General features: G+C 39.0%; 1 protein-coding gene across 1 annotated transcript in view; it reads left to right on the top strand.

Moving 5' to 3' along the window:
• The window catches only part of LOC111344457 (fibroblast growth factor receptor-like), a 36,219-nt gene extending 20,940 nt beyond the window's left edge, over positions 1-15,279 (top strand). The window contains exons 10-22 of the mRNA XM_088761085.1: positions 1,666-1,914; positions 4,499-4,744; positions 5,510-5,632; positions 6,061-6,070; positions 6,783-6,973; positions 7,926-8,042; positions 8,576-8,760; positions 9,595-9,714; positions 11,379-11,455; positions 11,583-11,623; positions 13,300-13,396; positions 13,763-13,859; positions 14,217-15,279. Coding sequence (XP_088617211.1) covers positions 1,666-1,914; positions 4,499-4,744; positions 5,510-5,632; positions 6,061-6,070; positions 6,783-6,973; positions 7,926-8,042; positions 8,576-8,760; positions 9,595-9,714; positions 11,379-11,455; positions 11,583-11,623; positions 13,300-13,396; positions 13,763-13,859; positions 14,217-14,369 — 1,706 coding nt within the window. The 3' untranslated portion in view covers positions 14,370-15,279. The remainder of the gene's footprint in view (positions 1-1,665; positions 1,915-4,498; positions 4,745-5,509; positions 5,633-6,060; positions 6,071-6,782; positions 6,974-7,925; positions 8,043-8,575; positions 8,761-9,594; positions 9,715-11,378; positions 11,456-11,582; positions 11,624-13,299; positions 13,397-13,762; positions 13,860-14,216) is intronic.
• Positions 15,280-18,432: the final 3,153 nt, after the last annotated feature.

Below are 18,432 nucleotides of genomic sequence, written 5' to 3'. Positions count from 1 at the left end.
GCTGATTATCGCGGTGCGTTTTCTTTCTGTATTGAGTATAATCGTTTGTCTAGCGATGCAATTACTTCGGATGTGAATCGCGACGCTTTGACTGCAAGCTGCGCGTTAGTGTCACTTGAACGTGCGAGAATGGCGAGGGATTTGTTTGTTTTGCCTCCTCGAGTAGCCGAGCGGACGGCTTTTGGTTGTAAAAATACTGTAGGAAGCTATCGACGTTCTCCCAATCCAAGATGATAAACGTAACAACTACATAGTGCTTCCGGATCCTTGGCTTATAGGATGCTGACGTTATCGCTTTCTTTCCAAAACTCCCTATGTAAAGATTAGCAGTAACTGTGGAAAACGGACTCTCCGTCGCTGTGCTTTGGTCTGTTGCAATGGAAGACTATTATTAACAGATCTTCATACGAAATTCAAGAGGTCTGCGATCTGAAAACAAACAAAGAAACAAACAAAAGGACATTATAATTATAGTCAAGTGCTAATCTTGTCATGTAACGTTCTAGTACTTACGGCAAGGCTGTTGGTATTTTAGGTAATTTGGTTATATTAATTAAGTTGAAATTGTAAATTAGCCGCCGTAAAGAGTTAAAAATCTGACGTTCCGACCGTTAGCCTTTGGTCAGAGCGAAGAGCGGAATTGTGGGTTGTGTGCGCGTTTATATGCAGAAAGTGGCGTTACGCTATTGGTGGGAAGATGGTGGCGAGAAAAGCAAGAATAAATAAGTAGATTGAAAAGTGTTCGTTGATACCCATCGGAGAGTGCCGATTTGAAAGATTAACTTTAAATTCAAGAGTTTTGCGGCTTTCCGAGCTACCTAAATGTAAAAAGAGACTGCAGACTGCCATTTGCTGCTTAGAATGATTAGGTAGATTAACATGTCTACCGAATGGTTTAATGCACCCTTGCCATTCCTTGCTACGTCGCGAAGATGTTCTCGGAATCGGTCACTTAGACATCTTCCTCTTTCGCCGATGTGTATCTTCTTGCAACAAGGGCAAGTTATGTAATAGATGACATTAGACTAAGTGCACGTGAAGTAATCGGTAATCCTATTGACTCATTTGGGTCCCGATATTTTCTCAGCGTTGTAAATGAAAGGACAAGTTTTGCTTCGTGCGCGAGCGTATTAAAAAGTTCCAGGTTGGTCATTAGTTTGAGGGTGACTGAAATGCTGTCGGAATTTTCCTCCTGTGACGTTAGTAGTGCTGATTGTCGATCAATAATTTGGGGGCGGTGGTGACCTGCTTGAACGACAGAAACAGGGTAACCACGTTTTTAGAAAAAGTGGCACGTTGCCTCTAAATTGTCTAAAACTATCAGAGTCATCACAACATAAACGACGAAGTCTTAGTAACTAAGAAAAGGGAATAGATTTCTTGACATGAGATGGATGCGAAGATAAATTAAACAAGCAACTATGAAAGTCTGTAGGTCCGTACCCAAAAGAGGGTTTTGACCAATTTATATCTATTTTGCCTTGTAACTCCTGACTCGGTCCAAGGTGGTCTGTGAAAATGAAGGTAAAATTTGCACAAAAAAAGGCCAGAAACAGTAGTATAAAATCTCAATGAGAAATGTTAACACAAAATAGAGTAATGCTATGTGCTTAGTAATGTCACCGTTTTCTGTTTGTATTTGTTTCCGCTTTTTTTACCTCTTAGTTCGACCAAAAGTGGATATTTCAGGAGCAAGCAATCTCATCATAGAGGGAAACAGTGTGAACTTGACGTGTGAAATTGTGGTTGGTCGGCGTGAGACTGAGATAACGTGGCTTAAGAATAATACTTTGCAGGAAAAGGGTTGGTCTCTCCTTTTCCCTAAAATAAAAAAGAGCGACGAAGGGCAGTACACTTGTAGAGCAGAGAATGACGCTGGAAAAGATACCAAACACGTTAACATTTCTGTTAAGGGTGAGTTTGTTAATCTCATAGTTATACTTCAAATCAGTCTTGCATTTGGTTTGTAAATCGGGTGAAGATTAATGTTCAGTAGGCCGAACTCTAAATCAAGGGGTCTGAGTCTGAGCTTCAGGGTCATTGTGTAAGTAAGTGACACCTTGGTTTGTGAAGGAAGGCACATAAACAGTATAAACTGTTGAACTAATTGCTCTGTACCCTAAACATCCTCTAAAAACAGTTAACAATAGTTTCAAAACAGGCAGAACTAAAGGAACTAATAGACTGCCTCTTACGCATTTCTAAAGGGTCCCATTCCAGCCTACGAACATAAAAAGTTCTACCTTCTACCGTTTCTCTGTTGTACCGCGGGCACATTAAACTGTAGTTCTCATAATGACTAATCCTACTGTGCGATTCAGAATTTCTGGGAATTACCTGCGTTATGGAACTTGGACAGTCGGTATCTCTAATGCATGTTGTGTTGTTGGTTGAGGTAAAAATACTAAGTAGAAACGGATATTAGGAAAATCATCAGGAATACTTGAAATCTAACGTTTCACCTAATAACTGCAATGGACTCATCTGTGAGGACCAGTCTCATAATAAGGGTTTTTTTAGACTGTGTGATCTTATATCTATTCCTGTGGGATTGTGTCAGAGCTCAGTTAGTAATATGGCCTGGCCTAGGTGGTTTTTGGATGCATTGCATGATTTAATCAAAGCCTGTTTAATCTTCATCTTCCTTTCTATTTATTTATTTGAAGAGGGGGGAGGAAGGGGAGAAGGGAGGAGGAGGGGGGGAAGGGGGAACAGGGAGGGAAGGGGGAGGAGGGAGGGTGGGGGCTTTGAATCTGTAATTATCAAATGAATAAAGGCTGATAGTTTCGAAAGAAGCTGTTTGGGGCTGCGTCGGTGGGAGTAACGAAATAAGTTGGATATATCAACAAAGTTGAAATGGTAAATTAGCCACCGTAATGATTACGAAAGCTGACGTTTCGAGCGTTAGCCCTTCGTCGGAGCGAATAGAGGAATTGTGGGTTGTGTGTGCTTTTAAAGGCAGAAAATGGAGCTACGTTATTGGTGGGAGCATGGCTACGAGAAAAACATGAATAAATCAGTGAAATGAGAAGCGTTCGTTGATCCCTGTGGGATTTAGACTACCGGTTTGAAAGATGAGCTTTTGTTCAAGATTTTTACAGCTTTCCGTGCCACCTTAGTGCAAGGAAAGACCGCAGATTGCCATGTGTTGCTTAGAATGATTAGGTAAATTAAAATGTCTAGCGACTGGTTTCGATGTGTCCTTGTCATTCCTTTCCACGTCTCGAGGGTGTTCTCGGAATCGGTCACCTAGTCTTCTGCCTGTTTCGCCGATGTATATCTTTTTGCAATAAGTGCAAGTTATGCAATAGATTACATTGGCGGAGGTGCACGTGAAGTGATCGGTGATCTTAATGGATCGTGATAAATTAAGACCAGTGATCTTAATGGAGACGAATATAACAAGTAATTATGCGAGTCTTCGCATCCATCTCACGTTAAGAATTCCATTCCTTTTTCTCAGTTTCTAAGACTTCGTCGTTTATGTAGTGATGACTCTGATTTCCACCACGAATCAGAGTCAATGTGCTAGTTCTTCGATAAACGTGCTTACCCTGTTTCCGTCGTTCAAGCGGGTTACCACCGAGCTCAACTTATTGATCGACATTCAGCACTACAAACGTCGCATAAGGAAGAATCCGAGCGCATTCCATTCACTCTCACGTTTCACCCTCACAACCACTCAGTTAAATCCATCATTCTTAAAAACTTTAAATTACCTCAAAATGATCCAGAGACAAGCACTATCTTTCCGCAGCCTTTGCTCATTTCATTCAAACGCGACAAAAACATAGGCAATTTTTTGGTCAGAAGTTCTTTTCAGACTAATGACCAACCAGGCACTTTTAAATGCGCTCATGCACGATGCAAAACGTGTCCTTTCATTCACAACACTGATAAAATATCGGGACCTAAACGATCCATTAAGATCACCGATCACTTCACGTGCACCTCCGCCAATGTAATCTATTGCATAACTTGCACTTATTGCAAAAAGATATACATCGGCGAAACAGGCAGAAGACTAGGTGACCGATTCCGAGAACACCTTCGAGACGTGGAAAGGAATGACAAGGACACATCGAAACCAGTCGCTAGACATTTTAATTTACCTAATCATTCTAAGTAACACATGGCAATCTGCGGTCTTTCCTTGCACTTAGGTGGCACGGAAAGCCGTAAAAATCTTGTACAAAAGCTCATCTTTCAAACCGGTAGTCTAAATCCCACAGGGATCAACGAACGCTTTTCATTCCACTAATTTATTCATGTTTTTCTCGTAGCCATGCTCCCACCAATAAAGTAGCTCCATTTTCTGCTTTTAAAAGCACACACAACCCACAATTCCTCTATTCGCTCCGACGAAGGGCTAACGCTCGAAACGTCAGCTTTTGTAATCATTACGGTGGCTAATTTACCATTTCAACTTTGTTGATATATCCAAATTATTCTGTAATTATCATATTTGCAATCTCTGTATTTTCCATTCGCTTTGCAGTTCCACCCCGTATAAAGCTTGAGTTCAAGAATGTTAACATTGAGCTTCACTCCACGTTTATTAAAAAGTGTTACTGGAGTGGTGATCCAGAAGTACATGTCAACTGGACTAAAGATGGAGTGCTTCTTAGTACCAACAACACCTTGGCCATTAGACGTGCGACCTTTAAAGATAAAGGCCTTTATGAATGCACTGCTCAAAATAATTATGGCAAAGCTAACGCCTCCTTCTGGATCGATGTTACCGGTAAATTTTCATACTGCAGTCTGTAATTTATTGAACTTGTAACTCAAGAAAGTGTTATTTTCTGTAGTTTAAGCCAGAATAAAAGGACGCTTCCACTTTGCATCCATATCCTCTACATTTACCAATGACTAAGGAATAATGATCTCAGTATACATTTCATTACATAATTATTCGTTACTGAAGTTGGAAAGAAATTAATACACAATTGGATGAGACAAAGAGTGAACTTTCTATCAGTGAGGTTTTTGAAGAGGACGGTGGTGAATATTTTTGTGAAGGAAGTAAAAAGCTTGGGTTTGTGGCCCGCTCCTTTGTGAACATAACTGTCGAACGTAACCTAGCGTTACTGTTGTGTCTAAGGAAGCACATAACACTTCAGTAATCAAGTAACCTGACCATTCTCATAGGAGAAAACTTCTGCTTCTTACGTTCTCCCCAAAGTTTGCTATCGGTTTTTGTTTTCTTGGAAAATATAAATTTTTTCAATTAAAAAAAGTATTAGAAACAGTAGCAGAACCTTATACATGTATATAGCTACATACTACACTTATTCACGTGGAGGGTCATAAGAAAACAACCTTGGACTTAGCTATAAATCTACACAAAGAAAAAGTAGTGATTTCACTTTTAAGAACAGGCGTCAATCACGGGTTAAAATAACGCACAACAGGGATGTCCAAGGCCATTCCGGACGGTAACATGACTATTATTACAGACACTATCGTTGAGATTGATATAATGACCACATTTATTTGACACAATTAGAAGAAGAAGTTCCAAGAGCCATTCAAGGTTCCAATTCTTTGTGGTATTACATTGGTGGATTAGTGGCGGTGGTGATTGTCATTTCGCTGATTGCCTGCTTTTTCTGCAAGCGTCGAAGGACAGGTGAAGCTCAGTTGTTTTGTTTTATTTTAGCTACCTTTGATTAGAGTAACAAAAGCTAACTAATGCTTACATATATTTTCTTTTTGTTTATGTCACCCCACACTTTAACTGTTTCCTCGATCCTACCCTTTCAAGTCGAAAAAACAATGAAACGACCAAGCGAAAACTGCAATTTGTTAATTATTATTGTAATAATAAGAATAATTTTTGAAATATTATTAACATTATTATTATTATCATCATTATTGATATTGTTATGATTAATGACGGTACTTTGAGAACATTTGTCAATTCAGCTGATATTTGGTGTACATTGAAATCATGCTGCCGTTGTATAGCAATTTTAAAAGAATAGTTGATTAAATACATTGATACAAAGTTTTTCCTTCTTTGTCTCCTCTCTTAATTTTTTTCGATTGAAATTGCAGCTATGGCTCTGTAAGTCAATTACTTTACCTTTTGTTCATCAAATTTTTACTCATGCTTTAATCCTTTCTAGGCTATCCCCATATTTATCAGTCACCAACATCACTATTTTTTTTTTCGTTTTTTTGTGAAGCATTGTTTTCAGTTTGTCCAAAAAATTTCAATTTATTTCTGACCCCCTCGTGACTTACAACCTTATATGATGACCGTAACAAAGATGATATCATTTTACTTTTATTATGATAATAATTATCCCGGCATATATAACATTCATGAATTACTGATAGAATCAACCTTATAGGTTCGTTTGTTAGTTTTTTTCTTTCTTGCCTCAAAGTTTCTTTGAATTCTACCTGTTTGTATCCCAAAATTCAATGTTTTTTAAATTTCAATTTAAAGTATAATTTTCCGGTTTTTAAACGACTGAAAAATTTTCCGTAATTCTTTTTTAACAAACAACGGAGTAGTTTTTTTACTTAGTCTGAGCTGAGGAGTGTAATTACATAATGAATAGTTACGAGCGTGTTTTGTGATAAGTTAGGTCCCTAGTTAGTGATAACTTTGTCTTCTCATCATCAGCAAGGGCAATTATCTGGGTAAAAGTCGGGGCAATCAATAAAATTATACTAGCAAATTAATAATTTTTTTGCTTTCAAAGGCAAAATTTCTTTTAATACCGTTCTTTGTTTTAACCCTGAAAGTATGTAACGTTTCCACTTTTCAGCCCTGATCAAGAGCAGGCAATTCAGATGGAGCCATTGAATGTAGAGGTAGATGAATGGGAGATTGAGGTGAGCCGTGTCCTGCTTCAAGAAGTCATTGGGCGAGGGGCGTTCGGAGCCGTATGGAGAGCTCTCCTGAGTTCACCGAATGGAAGGCCTGGAAACCGAACAGTCGCCGCTAAATGCTTCACGCGTAAGATTCCTTTGAGTCGATATGTTGATACTTATATTGAATCCAGGGGTGGATTCTAGAAAGTTTAATACGGAGAGGGGGGTCCAAACTTATCTCTCGACCAACGCACAACCTCCTCCACTCTTCTTCGCTCACGGATAAACACTGAACAGAAGAGAGAAAAGGCAAACAAATTGATTAAAAAAGAAATCAGCCAGTTAGGCGATCTTGTCATTGCAAAACTTTTTGTGCCGTGCCTTTGTATTTGGAGGGAGATGAGGGGTGGGCCCGGATCTTCCCCGTGAATCCGTCAATGGATCCAATAGAGCTTATTTTCCTCCTAAACTATGTTTTGCTAAAAAATGCAATTATTTCCAACAGAACGTGACTTATCCCCATTTTTCCAGTAGTAGACTGTTTCGGGTTGAGGGGGGCATTCCAACAGACTGAGTGGACGGTGGTTTTCGATAGCATTTACAAGGATTGGATGCTCTACACACGACCGTCGCCTGGGTCCCCATACGAGACATCTAAGTTTTCGCGCATGCGCCCTGGCAGCATCTCCGAACGGCGCCACAAGGCCATCCATTTGAAACCTCTTTATATCTTTTACTTTCTCTCGACTCGATTATAATTTTGGGCTGATCACTGTAAACAGTTAGTGCGAGTTTTTTCTCGGCGCCCTTGTGAAGGATTTTGGTTTAAAAGATCTGATTTTCGTGGATATTCACCGTTCGCGGCAATATACGGAAGAAAAGCGGCAACAAAAATCATTTTTATGAAGATGATAAACAAAGAAAACTAAGAGTCCATTGGTAGGATTTGAACCTTAACTGGTTCCAACTCTATCGACCCAGCGATGTCTAGGGAGAACTCGTCAGTGAGTTGAGTAACGTACTGGTTTCAAATAAAATAATCTAAATGGTAAATTTATCAGAATTATTTTCTTCATCAACATATCCTGTTGTTGTAGCCACTGCTGGAGAGGAGGGAAGGAAATGTTTGATGAGAGAAATTGAGCTGGGAAAACTTATCGGTGAAAACAATCAGCCAAACATTGTAAAGTTCATGGGCTGCGTTACAACTCAAAGTAAGTACTAAGTGTAACGCATTTTTCAATGTATAAGTTATTAAAAATACCACACTACCTCTTTATATGAGCTCCATAAACAAGAACAAGAACAGCTCGTTGATCGGACGAAGTTTGTGGTTTCTATTTTTTGTTTTTGTTTTGTTTGTTTGTTTTGTTTTGTTTGTTTCTGTGTGTGTGTGTGTGTGTGTGTGTGTGTGCGTGTGAGTGTGTGTGTGCGTGTGAGTGTGTGTGTGTGCGTGTGTGTGCGTGTGTGTGTGTGTGCGTTTGTGTGTGTATGTGTATGTGTGCGCGTTGTAGCTAGACTGTTCCTCTTTGAGAACATTTATCGATAGGCTCATCACGAAGATTTTGGACGCAAGACCAGAGTATCTAATATCATTAATCTTGGTATTCGAGCTGTCTTGCTTTCTCATTTCAAAAATCTAGGCTTAAGTCTCATGAAGGAAAATCCTTAAATTGAGTCCTCTTCCTAAACTTTTAATAGATATGGTGGGTATGAGCCTTGACTTTTTTTTTCACGCCACTTCAAGTTCACCCAATTCTCATCATGGAATACATGCCATGCGGTGACCTACTTGGTTACCTGAGAAAATGCCGAGGAGTCAGGGACCGGTATTATCTTGGTGAGGGAAGGGCTCAAGATTTGACCAACTACGATCTTGTGATGTTTGCCAAACAAATCGCTGCTGGCATGGTGTTCCTTGGATCGAGAGGGGTAAGTGAATTCCTTCATTGTTGTCATAAATCAATTCTAACTCCGAAAAATTTCTCAGACCTTTCAACTGTTTTCCAATATAGCTCAGATGCTGACCAACATTTGTGGGTACGTTTCACTTACTTAAAGTCCGAGACCCATTTTTGGGCCATGGTACTTTTATTACAGAGAGTAGGTCACTTCGGATGTCAAACTTATAGGGCCGGTTATTCAAACAAAGTTTAGTCGTTGTCTAACAAAACTGCGTTATTAACTATCTTCATTTTAGCCGAACCCTTTGTGTGAGCATTTATTCTTATGATCAAAGCTAAGAATATATATATGAGAGTAATTTACATAATAGTTCGGTTGAAGCAGCTAAAATAGGATGCCTACTGAGGTCTGACTACCCTCAGAAAAATAAATGCTAAGGTAAAATGGTCGGATATGCGCCAACCATATTAGATTGTGGCCTGTTGTGGGACACTCCGCTGCGCTAACAAGCACAGCGGAGTGCCCCTTGACAGTTGTAACAAGAAAGTAGGGTAATGAAAAGAGCATGTTGTTTTTATGAGCACAACCGGTCTCCTGTTGGTTTTCTATATATATCTAAACTTCATTTTACTCTCATAATTATTATTAATGTGATTATCATAATTATCATCACCATCATTACTATTTTTGTCATTTCTCTTAAGAAGGTAAACGCCTTAGCCCTGACAGCCTTAAAGAACTATAATGGCCTGCCTAGTTGCCCTTTTCCCTTCGCACATGCTCAGACCTTTGTCTCGCCGTTTTCTCGTTAAATCAAATAATTTAAAAGCTTTCACGTGATGGATCTTTGTCTCCTGGTAGATCATTCATCGTGACCTTGCGGCCCGAAACGTTCTCCTCGATAACAACTATGTTTGCAAAGTGACCGACTTTGGCATGGCATATCAAAGCTTTAAATATGGCCATGGAAATGCCAAAAAGGTAGGAAATGCTTTTTGTTGCTGTTGTTATTGCTTTATTATGGAGCTTTCTAGAAACAAGCTGTAAACGCCAGCATTTTCTCAGCGTGAAATTAACTTAGCTCGACCACCAACATGGTTTTCATAGTTCACGTTGTCTTAAAAAAAAGGAAAAAGACAAAGTAAAACGCTAAACATCGTGGTATATAAATTTCACTGAGTTTCTTGTAGAAAGTCTCGCGAAAGGAAATATGTTTTCTCTTTTCTAATAGGGCTGCTTGAAAGCTATTTTTAAGAGAGTGGCAAGTTTAGTTTTGTTTTTACATTTTTACACAATTATATTATGTAGCTTCATATTTTATAAAATATGACTTTGCAGAAGAAGGGAGATACCTTTTAAAGTAGAATAAAGGTCCGGGGAAGCAGGCATCTTTTCTTGCCAAATGCTACAAATAGCTCCAGTCGTTACTATCGCTACTACTCAGTAGCCCCCTTCAGTCCTCTCATTTTCTCTTGATTTGAGTTTTTTCTTTCCCTCATTTGTCTCCGACTCATTCGATTGGAGGTTGTATGCATTGATCCGAAAGAAGTTTCCTTTAGATACTTTCTTTATTCTGCACTAATCCATCATTTTCATGAGAGAAAAACCTCCTGCATGTGCCTTTCCCATTGCGGCGGTCTTAATTAAGTCTTTGTCTTAATTTGATCATGCACTTATTTTCTCCAAGATCACGAGTTCTAATACATCTCGCCGTTCAAGGGCCCAAAAATTTTTAGCTCTTTTGCTTTTCTCATTTTCGTTAGCCGTTGTTCTCGTACTTGTCTCATCTTCTGCGCAAAAAAAAAATGACAACTACTGAAATGCAGTAAATGGTTTGAACCCGGGGGTAACATGTGAAGGTGTAGTCTGATCGTCCGGGTGAGTGTAGTCCTGAGAAGGACTGTTGTCGGTGGCAGTGACTGACGTTTCGACAACCTGTGCGGAAGTCATCATCAGAGTCAAGTGAGTGATTGTTGTCAGTAGAATGTTCTTATTCCAGTTCGTGTGAAATGATCGGTTGGTTTTGCCGTGATGTTATTGGCTGTAAGACTCAAGTGACGTAAGTCGTTCGTGATTGGTCTGTTTCGGTCTGTCGGTAAAGCTAGGTTGTTCTTTTTCGGTCGTTTGTGATGTTTATGTCGTGAATGAGTCGTTTGTATGGGGCGGATAGTTGTTGACATCTGTTTAGGGGAGTCTGTTCTAAGTTAGTAAACCAGCTTTCCAGAGTCAGTCGTTGAAAATAGTCAGTGCTGTAGGTTAGGCATAGCACTCTGATGCTGACTTCCGCACAGGTTGTCGAAACGTCAGTCACTGCCACCGACAACAGTCCTTCTCAGGACTACACTCACCCGGACGATGAGACTACACCTTCACAACTACTGAAATGTTACTTTTTATTTTCTCATACTGTGAAGTACATGGAGGACCGACTATTCTTTGGTGTTCAACATTTCACAGTGTTTTTGTTTCTGCTAGCACTGATTTTTCTCTGCAAAATAAGAGATACTCAGGAACAATTGAAGAAAATTATCACAAAAGATGTAAAGCAAAAATAACAAAAGTCAATCACAAACCAAAACAAAACAAATTAAATAACATTATCATAATTATAGTTTAAAGAGAAGTTTTAATGTTTGTTTCCGCAGGGATGTTTGCCAATCAAATGGACTGCACCAGAAATTCTGCTGGGAAACCTCGCTGGACGTTCCACTTTGAGTGATGTGTATGTATCGTGTACACTCTTCCATCACCTTAACAAAATGATCACCCAATTTGATTCTTTTTGTTGTTACTTCACATCCAAAATTCACTCGGCACTAACTGTGGAATATTTCTCGTATGTTCATCAGGTGGTCCTATGGAATCGTTCTGTATGAGATAGTTACCCTTGGTAAGCCAAACTAAGTTCAATAAGAATATTTATAATAAGGGTTTGTTTTTACTTTTTTCAGGCCTTTCATTCCTAAAAATGTCCTTAAACAAGATAATATAGATGGTTTACAATCTCTTGCCTTAAGTTAGCTCATTAGTGTCCCAGTCTTGTAAGACTGATCAAGAAGTCTAGCTACTCTTGTAAAAATGAACCCTATTAATGAGTTCCGGTCGAGTTGTATAACCTCCAGGCAAAAAGTACGACAGTTGTCGTTTTTAGGACAACTCCCGTGTTAAGTAAAGATCATCTCCTTTTTACGCATGAAAATCAAATCTCATTAACTCTGTTTTCATTTTAATATGTAGCAAGCTACTTATTAATATTTAATCTCATGAAATGAAATGAAACAAGAAGTAGAAGGCTTCCATAGTGTTCACTTGTTAGAAACTACCATCAAAACCGAACAAAAACGAAGAAACTTTAAATTAGATTGACTCAGGAAAGTTTGTATTTGAGCATCATCAAGCTATGTAAATGTATATGCAAGATTAAGGAAAATTTAGATTTAGGCATCATCAAGCTATATTAAATGCGGACTTTTTTCTTGTTTAAAATGATGTTGAAAGGGACCGCGACGTCTCAGCCACAGCAATTTCGTGGAACATGTTTATATGCACTTTTATTTGACCTGATAGATGTTTACAATTGTAATAAATTATTAAAATTATGATATATCAACAAAGTTGAAATGGTAAATTGGCCACCGTAACGATTACAAAAGCTGACGTTTCGAGCGTTAGCCCCTCGTCGGAGCGAATAGAGGAATTGTGGGTTGTGTGTGCTTTTAAAGGCAGAAAATGGAGCTACGTTATCGGTGGGAACATGGCAACGAGAAAAACAAGACTAAATTCGTGGAATGAAAAGCGTTCGTTGATCCCTGTGGGATTTAGACGGCTGGTTTGAAAGATGAGCTTTTATTCAAGATTTTTACGGCTTTCCGTGCTAACCTTAAATAAAAGCTCATCTTTCAAACCGGCAGTCTAAATCCCACAGGGATCAACGAACGCTTTTCATTCCACGAATTTATTATTGTTTTTCTCGTTGCCATGTTCCCACAATAACGTAGCTCCATTTTCTGCCTTTAAAAGCACACACAACCCACAATTCCTCTATTCGCTCCGACGACGGGCTAACGCTCGAAACGTCAGCCTTTGTAATCGTTACGGTGGCCAATTTACCATTTCAACTTTGTTGATATATCCAAATTATTTCGTTACTCCCACCGACGCAGCCCCAAACAGTTTCTTTCGAAACTATCAGCCTTTATTAAAATTATGGCTCACTGACTACAATTTCAACCACTTTATTAGTGATATATTCAGTATTAGTATAATCTCAGAGCTGAGCAAAGAGTTTCCAGCAATCTATTGGTCGAGCGGTTCATTATATGACGCTATGTAAACCACTCCTCGCGCTTTATATAAAATGTTAATAAATGTTACTAAAATGTTATTTTAGAAATTTCTCTGTTGTTCAGCTCTGAAATTATACTAAAACAATTATTCGCCTCAGGTTCGGAGAATATTGTCGAATAATCCCCTCGACCTCGTCTCGGGGATTATTCGACGATATTCACCTCGCCTTCGGCGAATAATTGTTAAATATCACATGCACACGTCCTTGTGCCTTAACAGGAGGAATTCCATACGATGGATGGTCAGAAGGCAGGGTGGTTGCAGAGGTCACAAAAGGATATCAGCTGCCAAAGCCTGATCATATTGATAAAAAACTGTGAGTTGTACCTCTCTGGTGCGATATCGACGTTTTCCAATGTGTAGCCTAAATTTCAACACAGTACATCACAATTAACGTTCTTCTTGTAGAAATTTTTGCAGTGGAATAATTAACCAATGAATATAAAAGCTGTTTTCTTTTAAAAGTGTGAACTAAGAGCATAAGGTATTCAGCTGTGGTGATGTGTGCCTACGCACTTCGACGAGATCAGAGCGAGTGAAATAGTGCCGATATGTTCGATGACCCAAAACAAACCTAAACCATTATTTTCCTTAAAAGGGTTCCAGTAAAAGAAGCTTCTTGCAATTCTTCGCAGATTCCAAAAAAAGTAGTTGAGTATTGACCATCCTTGTTTAATTTCAGGCATGATATGATGAAACGGTGCTGGAATTTTAACCCTGACTTCCGTCCTCCATTTGAAAACCTGCGACAAAGAATGGACAAATACATTCGTGAAGAGGTTTGCTTTAAGAATTGAAATCTTGCTGACATTCTATGAATTTTGAAGTCTCGTGGATTTTTCATTACTTTGACATCATTTAGTTTCGGGAGCAATGCTTGATGGTACTGGTTTTGTTCCCCATAGCGCTGTAAACGGCTCAAGTAGGACCATTTAGATCCCTGGTCAGCGATATTTCCACGCTCGTTATGCCGTCTACGCTCATTTCACCATTTCCAGTTTATAATTCCTCTTAAAATCACAGAGATTCTCAGTCCACTGTGGAAGTAACTCTACTTTTCAGCTAAACATCATAGTGATATAGTGCTATGCAGCAAGTGTACAACCCTTATTTCTTGCTTTCAATTGCAAACCCAGACATATGAGGAACTACTTAATCTGGGAGCTTATGACAAGAAAAAATACTCCAGGGTTGAAGATCTTGGAGATGAAGATGCTGGACAGAGTGAGGAAGTTGCAAAGAAGGTTGCTGCTAAAAGATTGGGAAAATGGTCCAGTGCTCGCCGTTAGGGTACCTTTCCGTCACCTTTCAGTGCTAAACTATGCGTGATGACAGCGATGATTTTAAGGTCTTTCCATGTTAAAGAATCAAGTGATATCTTTGTTTTAGATAATAATTCATTAAGTTAATTGTTTAAAGATAAAAATAATTAATCAATTCAGTTGGATTCAGAGTACGAGAACTTGGGTAGATATTACTTAAGTTTCCTTCGCTGATTAAAACAGGATAGAAAGAGATAAAATAACATCCAAACAATCAAAAACAAAACAACAAAGACAACTTGAGAAGCGGCCCGTTTATACTCTTTAAATTTGCAAGCTGTTGCAGTGAAAACATTCCGCCGTAAAATTTTTTTGTAGCAAATCTGGAAGGGAATACTCCCAAGGATATTTGAAATTTGGTAATTTTTTTGTAGTTTGGTATTGGATTAGTAGTGTGGTATTAATTACCATTGAAGTATCCCGTATGCCGATATTATTGACTCCGTAACTGATGTCCTTTAATTGAAATGCATTTTGCTCTCATATTGCTTTGTTTAACTTTCGAGCCATTGCTATTTGAAAACAATTGACTGCATTGATATTTAAATTTATTGCTTTGCTTTAAGTTTTAAAGGCTTTTGTCGTAAACGGAGAGAACCGTCTTAACAGAGTGAGTAAATTTAGATTACTAATTTTCTTATGTGGTTTCGGTTCGTACGAGAAAAAAAGGGAACGCTTATGAGGAGCGTTCGTTTTGGTAGACAGACAACTTTGTCGTGGTAAAACGGAATTCTTATTTGAAAACTGAATGGATGTAGATCATGTATATGTATGAGCGTTTATTTCTGTACTCTACAAAAATCACACAAAGAAAACTGTATTTAGTGTTATGTCACCCCATCTATTTAATATCTGCAATTAAAAGGTTAGAAGCATATCTTATGGCTTTTTATTGATCGCAAAATTCCTTTCAATTGATACCTTGCCGTATCCTTGCTTAGCTTTGCTATGGATGACGTCGTCCTTAAAAAAGAATTATCAAACATCAGTGGCGTTTTTCTCTTTAGCGTAATTACTATCTTATCCAAGGAGCATCAAACAGTCAGACACCCACACCAACTCCTACCACTGAGCTTGTGATAGAAAGTTTTATCATAAACCAAAGTACTGTTTTACGATTCGTTAAGTTTACGTATGGAAAGTTATAAGCCCCGCTGACATGTATCGATGGGCCAGTTTCCCACACCATGTGCGTTGTTGGTAGTTTTCTCGGTCTTGAAAATAAATGGTATAATATTAATTAATACTAATATTAATTGCAATTCAGAACAAATTTCAGCAGGTACCTGTTTCGTTCTGAATCTTCTGTTGAGAGTGCAACCGTCTTGCACTCAAGTTGTGCTACGTACCACATTAAGTTTACGTACGTGTAACATATTAGGTTTGCAAACTGGCGGCCATTAGAAGTCTGAGAGCTGAAAGTTGATGAAACGACTATAATTCCTTACACAACTCGAATCAATTCTATCCGTGAAATATCATTCAATTTGATTCAGCCCAAGTTCTGTATTACTCAATGGACAATTACATGGTGTCGTTAACAGGTGGAATTTTTTTTCACTGAAATCAACGCGACCTCATTATCTTGTAAATGCAAATGAACGGTGTCTACCTCATGATCCCTTCAATTGACTTGAGTTCTCCGTGGCTGCTGGGTTTCTTCCTGTTTTTCGACTGGTAAATTGGACTGATTGGAAACTGGATCGGGTTCAGTTGCAGAAATAAACTTGGAAGACCACTCAATGTCTTTTTGATTTAGAATCTCTTCGTTTTCTTTAAGCAAGGACACAATGAGAGTAAGTTCGGTAGTAATAAATGTAAAAACTTAATGACCAACAAAATGTGCTCTAAATTAACTTTTTTGGTGTGATGTGTGAGGAGCCCATTTAAAAAATGGCTGACAGAATCTTTGTTTGTCTAGCAAAGAATTATGGGAAAAAGGTTGTAAGACTTCCTTTCACAGCTGTAATCTCCGCTTGTATTTTCTTGCCCTCCCAGTTGACTGTCACCGTGCTCCTTTCTTTGTATTTGAAGCTTTTACCCAAAATCAACCTTGAAGGGGCGATACCAGTTGTCCTTTCTTTTGGAAAATACAGCAACACTTTTGACTGAGTACATTGAGTCAACACTATTATCAAATTGACGTCCGTCGGTGTGCAGTGACCAAAATTATCGAAGTGGTTTTCCTTCCTTTCGCTCCATCCATTATCAAAATACGCCCTTGTAGAGCTCACAAACGAACAGGAAATGTGCGTAAGAATACTCAGGTTGAAAGAAAAGGGCTTCAAAGTCGTAAAGCGACGATGACACAGTCTCAACTATAGATAGCTGTTTGATCAGATACATCACTTCATTTTTGTGGGGGCTTCAGCCTCCACTATGCCACCATCGGCGGGGTTTATTAGTCTGCGTGTCGGGATCGCAAGTCGTCTGGGAGGAATTGTGTATTAGCCGCACCCGGTGGTGGTAGGAATCAGTACGAATCTATTTGTCGGGGGAGGGGACTGGTATGCTCCTGCGAATCAGCGTCGTAAATCGGCCATTTTGGGGCTGTCTCATGCGTACACTGTGCAAGTTTGCGATTTTGTCTCCAGTATAAATTGACTTAAATTTTAAATTCCTGAATATAGTAGTGTCAACAATGCCTGCTGAAATAAGTATCCACCAATTTCAACTACATCCTTCGTTTTCTCCAGTACGTAATTCAGCAACGCAACGCAATGCAACGCAACTCGTAATTCCATTTCAAAATTTAATAAAAGTGAATAACTTTTGCTTTCATTTAAGACAATTTTAACAACAGCAGCCCTGTGATAATTTGCGTATCAGAATTATATCGAATAATTACCTCCTCTAAAAGTAAAAGCTTTTCTGCCACGTCGGTTTCTGACAGCGAAGAAATCTCTCCTTCAAAGATGCTGTTCAAAACACTTTGAAATGCCGTTAACTTGCCTTGCTCGCCACTTTCAAGTTGGATAACAATCTTTGCACAGACTTGTTTAGTACAATTGCTAGATCTCATAGTGTATCCATACCTGTCACAGTGCACAATTTTTCCCGCCGAGGGTTGGAGAAGTCGTTTTGAGCAATACTTATTTAAACAATGAATGAATGTTTCAACTGCCTCAACTGAGTAAATATTTGACACTTTCACCGTTACTTCATTACAGTCTACTGTGTTCAGATCTTCTTCGGAAACGAACACCTTTGAAAGTGTGTCATCAGCAATAATTTCTGTTACTACTGAACGTACAGTAGTACAAAGTTTCTTCTTTCCAGCCCAAGAACGCACTTAAACAGGGGCAATACGATAAACTTTCCCGTTTTCAATCATTGGAATTTGCTGTTCCCATATATCTACAACTATAGTTCCACTGGAATCTGCAGACGTAGTCTCCGCCGATTTCAACTGCTTCGCACCAACCGTTGAAATGTCGCCAACACGTACTACTTTTCCGCTCAATGTGACATTCTCCCATTCATTGGTACGACTTAGTATGTCTTCAATTGAAACGGGCTGCGTACGCGCCGGCATCAGGCTCTCTTTGAACTGAAATGAGTACTCAGCTTGGCCAGGTACTGATATCTTGGTCATGTCATTTATGATTATCTTCTCGCCATCTGAAGTGTAGGTGAGGGGTTAAATCTTTGCAGGCGTACGACATTTCTCGCTATCCACCGACAGCGGCCTTTTGTGTTTAGAGTACAGCAACGCTTCTTGCTGCTCTCCATCTTTAGTTTGTAACAGCAGTGTAGAATAGTCAATAGTGTTTTTTTTGTTACGTTTTATCGGAGACAACTGGTGAACATAGCCTATAAAGTCTTCGTTGCCTGAACGCCTTGGCGATGTAGTTGCTTCAGAGACAAATCCACTTGCTGTTGCCTCCATTGAATTTCCCGTGCCTATCACTGAACTTACCATGGTCTCCATATTTTAACTTGCAGTGCTTTTCGTTAAACTTGCTGTGCTTCTCGTTGAATTTGCTGTGCTTTTCGTTGAACTTGCTGTGCTTTTCGTTGAACTTGCTGT

The sequence above is a fragment of the Stylophora pistillata genome, chromosome 5, assembly GCF_964205215.1.
Source record: "Stylophora pistillata chromosome 5, jaStyPist1.2, whole genome shotgun sequence".
NCBI classification, from domain to species: domain Eukaryota; kingdom Metazoa; phylum Cnidaria; class Anthozoa; order Scleractinia; family Pocilloporidae; genus Stylophora; species Stylophora pistillata.
The sequence above is the reverse complement of the archived record's forward strand: the minus strand, read 5'-3'. Positions and strand labels throughout refer to the sequence as shown.